Below are 6537 nucleotides of genomic sequence, written 5' to 3' on the forward strand. Positions count from 1 at the left end.
ACAGACAACATGGTCTCACAGTATGCTACTACTCTGATGTATGCTGATCAGTGTATTCCTAGTTGTTCCTCAAATATATACTCAGCTTGACTATCATCACTAAGTACAACCCTAACAGGCTTTCTTGCAGCATCTTTCCTACGTCCAGTAAGACGCATACGAATACGTGCTCGTACAAGAGGATCATGTGAATCCAAGCATGTGCTCCACAACAAGCGTCAGTCTTCGATTCGGCCTCTTCACCGATGGCTGATAGGAATACACTGATCAGAATACATCAGAGTAGTAGCATACTGTGAGACCATGTTGTCTGTGAATGTGACTAGGTAAGGCAGTTCCAGTGGTCGGTGTTGTGCATTGCACCAAGTGTTCAAGTGACACGAAACGCTGTGAGAATGTGCAGAGTGTCACCTGTTGTTTATGTTGTGAGTCGAGTGATTGTGAAGAGCTATGATGTGGGTGGGACTCGATCCGGCGCCCATTAACACTGCAGGACAGATCCAACGCCTTAGACCACTCGACCACAAGAAAAATGGTGGGAAATGAACATTTTTTACTTTAACCTCCATTTACCCCACTCATATACATCTACATCCTACATCTATTTACACTGTTATTTTTCCACTGACCCTGCTCACGCTCATTTATCAACCGTCTTCTCTAGTTAAAGCATTCCAGGTCACCGAATGTTATCGGCGATTACTTAATGCTACACTGGAAACTGCATAATGTAGCTGATAATTCTACTGGAAGATTAAGCCTGCTTTAGATACTCAGTTAACGGGATGATATTATTATTCTTATAAATATTATTCATTGGAATCAGATATAAAGGAAATTAGCTTGAACAAAGTTGGTTGATGAGCAGCAGCAGCAGCAGCAGCAGCATCAGCAGCAGCCGCAGTGACATTTGGAACATGCACCATTTTTGTCTACAAAGTCTGCATATTTAAAGCCAAAGTGACAGTTTTATTATTCGGTGAGTCTCATGTATGTATTTATTGTTGTTATTTGTTAATTCGTCATATTGTATATTTCAATGCTGAGCTTATTGTTATTGGTGTTGTTATTATTTCTTGGTATCATGTTATTTGATAATTGACTGAACCTTTTATGTAAGTGTATTCCATGGGTGCCATCTCTGTAGCTTTAGCTGTATTTAATGCTGTAAAGTGTGAACTATGGTTTGCACGCTTAGAAAGTTGTTTTGCTTTGTGTTGTTGGAAAGAGAATTACAAGTGAGAGCAGGAAATTTAGTTAGACAAAGTGGTTGCTGCCGGACAACGTTATTGAATAAGTGCCTGGTGTTATTTTTAAGTAGGATGTTGACTCATCATATGAGTCGCACCCACATCATAGCTGTTCACAATCACTCCAGTCACACCATAACCACCAGGTGACACTCTGCACATTCTCACAGCGTTCCGTGTCACTTGAACACTTGGTGCAATGCACAACACCGACCAGTGGCACTGCCTTACCTAGTCCCACCCACATCATAGCTCTTCACAATCACTCGACTCACAACATAACCAACAGGTGACACTCTGCACATTCTCACAGCGTTTCGTGTCACTTGAACACTTGGTGCAATGCACAACACCGACCAGTGGCACTGCCTTACTTAGTCACATTCACAGACAACATGGTCTCACAGTATGCTACTACTCTGATGTATGCTGATCAGTGTATTCCTATCAGCCATCGGTGGAGAGGCTGAATAGAAGACTGACGCTTGTTGTGGAGCACATGCTTGGATTCACATGATCCTCTAGTACGAGCACGTATTTGTATGCGTCTTACTGGACGTAGGAAAGATGCTGCAAGAAAGCCTGTTAGGGTTGTACTTAGTGATGATAGTCAAGCTGAGTATATATTTGAGGAACAACTAGGAATACACTGATCAGCATACATCACAGTAGTAGCATACTGTGAGACCATGTTGTCTGTGAATGTGACTAGGTAAGGCAGTTCCAGTGGTCGGTGTTGTGTATTGCACCAAGTGTTCAAGTGACACGGAACGCTGTGAGAATGTGCAGAGTGTCACCTGTTGGTTATGTTGTGAGTCGAGTGATTGTGAAGAGCTATGATGTGGTTGGGACTCGATCCGGCGCCCATTAACACTGCAGGACAGATCCAACGCCTTAGACCACTCGACCACAAGAAAAATGATAGGGAATGCACAAAACTTATTCATCAGTATCAACATATTTTTACTTTAACCTCTATTTATCCCACTCATATCCATCTTCATCCTACATCTATTTACACTGTTATTTTTTCCACTGACCCTGCTCACACTCATTTATCACCCGTTTTCTCTAGTTAAAGCATTCGAGGTGACTGAATGTTCTTTCGTTTCCATACCAATCATTGTTTGTTCTCGTTTTCTTTTCTTTAATCTCAACTTTCTTCCTCTAGGTCTTTGCTATTTTACGAACAGCAACAGGCGTAAGTTTGTCAGTTGACTTTATCGGAATGATATATTTAAGTGATTTAAAGCTAGCTACAGCAATTTTCATGTTCAAGCTAATGTCATACTGTCTCGGTTTAAGGATCATGTCTCTTAGCCATATTCTCTTATAGATCTAATAGGGGATTCTGAGACAATCAACATTATCATACATATTTCTAGTGCCATCGGTTTGGTTTTGAATTTGTGTGGTTTAAATAATCAAGTAATCAAGTTATGCTTTCGGTTGTACTCTCATTTACTAGATTTAAAGAGCTTTAAATTCAAATCACATTTATTTTTACCTCTAATCCCTTCATGTCTATCAACTAGTACAGCGGAGTCGGAAAACGGTCCAAAGTTACAACGAGTTGCTGCCTCAACTAAAAATTCCAAAACTTCCACTAGAAGTATAAAAACACATGCAAAATCGTCAGGCGTTCGTGGCAGGAAATCGATTTCATCTGGTGAGGTGGCAAATCGCAAACGCCAGGAATTCAATGAACTTGTTGAAGCCCGCACTGAGAAGCTTATGTCCGATGGTCCCATTGCAAATGCAAGTATTTTATTTTTACTCCACATTCATAATTTCTCATTGATAACGCTTTCTTGCACCGCAATGTTCTGCCCTTATAATTACTTTTACACTTACTTCACACTTTCGAATTTCGTTGATATAAAGTGTTGCCTTGCTGTCCTAGGTTATGCGTCAGTTCAGTCATTTTGTTGTTTCGAAAGTTCCCTATTATATTAAGCAACAACATTTTCATTTTCAGATCTCTATTAAAACTATTATTCATAAACATATGTGGTGATTATGTTCACGAGAATAATACGGTGACTTTCACTTGTTATGTTTCCGTAATTCATTATGAGTGGTGCACGGGTAAAATCCTGAATAGTAAATGAAATGTACCCAGGTGATAGATACTCCTGTGACCGAAATATTGATGTAGCTCTTCAATAAGCTGATATCAAAAACCAAGACAACTGCCCACTAGAAGAGATATTTTTAAAAAATAAAATAACACGTTGATGTACAAAGTATTGCCAGAAAAATAAGTATAATTCAATACTATAGGCGAGTAGAGTAAATCCATTTTGAAGGTGTTTAACTCTACAACGTATATAAGACCTTCCCTATCATATCAATACTCTTCAGAAATACACCTTACTGTTACATCTTTTCAACTTCTCTGCAAATCAAGTTTTCATCATGATTGATGTAGTGTTATCTGGTTTACTAAATATTATATTATGATTAGAAACAATCTGTAATCTTCACCAATCTTCTTCTATTAAACAACATAAATTCTTTCAGTATTTCCCTAATTTTTAAACAGAATGATTCATCAAAACTATAACCACAACTATCGTAATACTTTTTCATTAATAATTAAATATTCATTTTATATTAAAAATGTACTGTATTCAGATTCAACGGAAATGTTTATTTACCACATTCATAGTCTTTTTAATGACACAATAGTATAGTCCATATTATTATTTTGACAACTGTTTCACAATGTTTTAGAAATTCTGTAGCGTTGCCAACTTCATTGACGTTTGTTCTGGGTACACTACTCGAAAACCGATACCATGCAGATAATATAATATAGTCATGTTGAACAGAAACTTAATTCTTCCGTACGGTCTACATGGTAATCCGAAAATATCTGGGCGATATCTTATACATCTAAACTCAGAATACTACTGCCTTGCAACTTGTTTATCTCAATGGTTAGGTCGACAGTTGCCAGTAAAGTTGAGTGTGTGTGTGTGTGTGTAGTTGTCGTCACTTGTGTTAGAAGTCTGTGCAACCTTGGTTATTTCATAGTTGGTGAAATCTTGTTGTTATCGATTTCATTTTCATCAAGTTGATTCATCTTCCCCACAAGTGCTTGTTAAAAACAAAAAACAGGTGTGCTGTTCAGTGTTTCGATCTGTACTGCATTACTAGTGTAGGGTGTTTTCTTGGAATATAAACTATGTTTGCATTACAATAATCTGGTCAAAATTATCATGAAATCACTACCCGCGCATGTTGGAACCACTGAAGTAGTTCCAAAGTTAAGCAGATGTCACTGCTGTTTCCACAGCTTTTCTAATATCATTCCACGCTGCTTCGAAGTGAGCATCACTTACATGGCTGCCTAATTGTTTTCACGAAAAGCCAATGTAGTGCACAATGTTATGGGGCTTAAGTTAGTATGAGATAATAATCAGAAGCTCATGTAAACATTTGTTGTGCGAATAAAATATTTAGTGTAACTTGAATCATGAACTGGATTGGGAATAGAACTTGTAAATGAACAAACTATTTTTACGAATGCTTATTGTGAAATTCAAATCACTCTCTGATGTTGAACTTTCAATTTTTTCTTTATAAGACAAATCTTTTCGATGTTAACAGATGACTGTTGTCTAAAGTTGATCTCTTTAAGATATTCCGTTTGTATACATGTAGGCATGATTATTTCATATATTTGTCCAATGAAATGGTATATAACATAAACGTTGTAATAAGAGCAAGAAATAAACGTCTAGAAAAACAAAACCCCATTCTATTTGGTAGTAATGAATACATTCAGTGAGATAAAACTCACGGGCGCAGAAAACTTATACAATATACAATAAAACTACATAGCGCGGAGAAAATAATAAACTACACTATCAGTTAACCAAAAGGAACATAATCATAAATGAATCTTTTCAAAGTTATTGCTTTTATTATCGTATCTAGAAATTGAAACTGACATCAATATTTAGGAAAGTAAAACAATTAACCGCAAAAAAATAATGTAGATAACTACAAAACTGACATCAGAACGTTTATTAGTGTAAAAAATGTCAGACTGCAGAGCGTAGATTCGCAAAGGAGTGTGTGTGTGTGAGAGAGAGAGAGAGAGAGAGAGAGAGAGAAATAATATAATGGAGTACTTACATACAAATTCATTTTATTGTTTCTAAAAATAAAGTAACTAAAGAACATCAAACGATAATCTGTTATTTATTAAAAGTAAATCACTCCAGTGGTAACGCATTTTATTCCACAGTAATTTTTAAAATGTTAACATCACAGAAAACAGCAGAGACATATTATCACAGTTACATATACTTCACGATAAATTAATTAGACCATGTTGTACAGAAGGTTTCTGGTTATTACCGTAATATTCATCCATCTCACCTTGTTCCCGAATATTATTTATTTCATACCGACGTTGTTCATCCTCCATATGTGCACAATATGAATAGATGCCATACAACACGCGTAATACAGCACTGCTATCGCCTGCAACAATTTCTTCAAGTTTTGCTGGAGGTTCAACCATACCAGCTGCTTGAATAAGTTCAAAGGCTAGTTTAACATTTGATGTACACAATTCTTCTGTTGTTGGTGTTGGATAATATGCATGAAATGCTACAAAATAGCCATCAATAAGATCCATTAAATAGAATAAGTAAGACACCATCTGTAAACTAATGATCCTAGAATGAATAAAATGGGAACATTTCCTTCAGTTAATTATAAAACTAAAGAAAATAGATTTTACAAAACTGTGTAACTCGAAAACCAACCAGAGAGTCGTACAATACACTAAGTTAAATTTATTAGGTTACAGATACATGTATCATCTGTATAAAAAAACTTTGGTGTGAACCAATAACATCAGTCAATCAGTCAGTCAGTCGGCTACAACGTAGGACCAGGCACATATATGCATCGATCCAAGTTGCCATACCGCATTAGCACAGCAAGATGAACACCGGATTCATAGGAGTAGTTAAGTCAATAGTGGTAATATATGAAAGATTGCATATAAGGATATAGTACAGGAAGAAAGATTTAGTACATAGAAAGGAAGATATGAAGCGATTTTAATCTCTTAGTTTAAGGGAAGACAGACAGTGTATACACCGACGCCACTGTGATCGATTCTGAGCCATCTCACCAAGAGTCTACAACCATTGGTTACGATAGTCACGTGGACCCTAACTGAGTAATCTGCATCTACCAACATGGCTCAGACCAGATGTTAGTGTCTTCAAGCACTAATGACACGTTTTGGTTTGGTCACCCC

General features: G+C 36.8%; 1 protein-coding gene across 1 annotated transcript; it reads right to left on the minus strand.

Moving 5' to 3' along the window:
• Positions 1-4996: 4996 nt before the first annotated feature.
• MS3_00010709 (uncharacterized protein) lies at positions 4997-5946 on the minus strand. The gene has a single exon (XM_051219106.1). It carries the CDS (start codon positions 5926-5928, stop codon positions 5572-5574), a length of 357 nt encoding a protein of 118 aa, XP_051063975.1. The 5' UTR covers positions 5929-5946; the 3' UTR covers positions 4997-5571.
• Between the last annotated feature and the right edge of the window lie 591 nt (positions 5947-6537).

Source organism: Schistosoma haematobium (genome assembly GCF_000699445.3).
Source record: "Schistosoma haematobium chromosome Unknown HiC_scaffold_394, whole genome shotgun sequence".
NCBI classification, from domain to species: domain Eukaryota; kingdom Metazoa; phylum Platyhelminthes; class Trematoda; order Strigeidida; family Schistosomatidae; genus Schistosoma; species Schistosoma haematobium.

What these genes read in the sequence shown, in the direction of transcription:
- MS3_00010709 (XM_051219106.1), bottom strand. Translation starts at nt 5,928, where the DNA reads ATGGTGTCTTACTTATTCTATTTAATGGATCTTATTGATGGCTATTTT.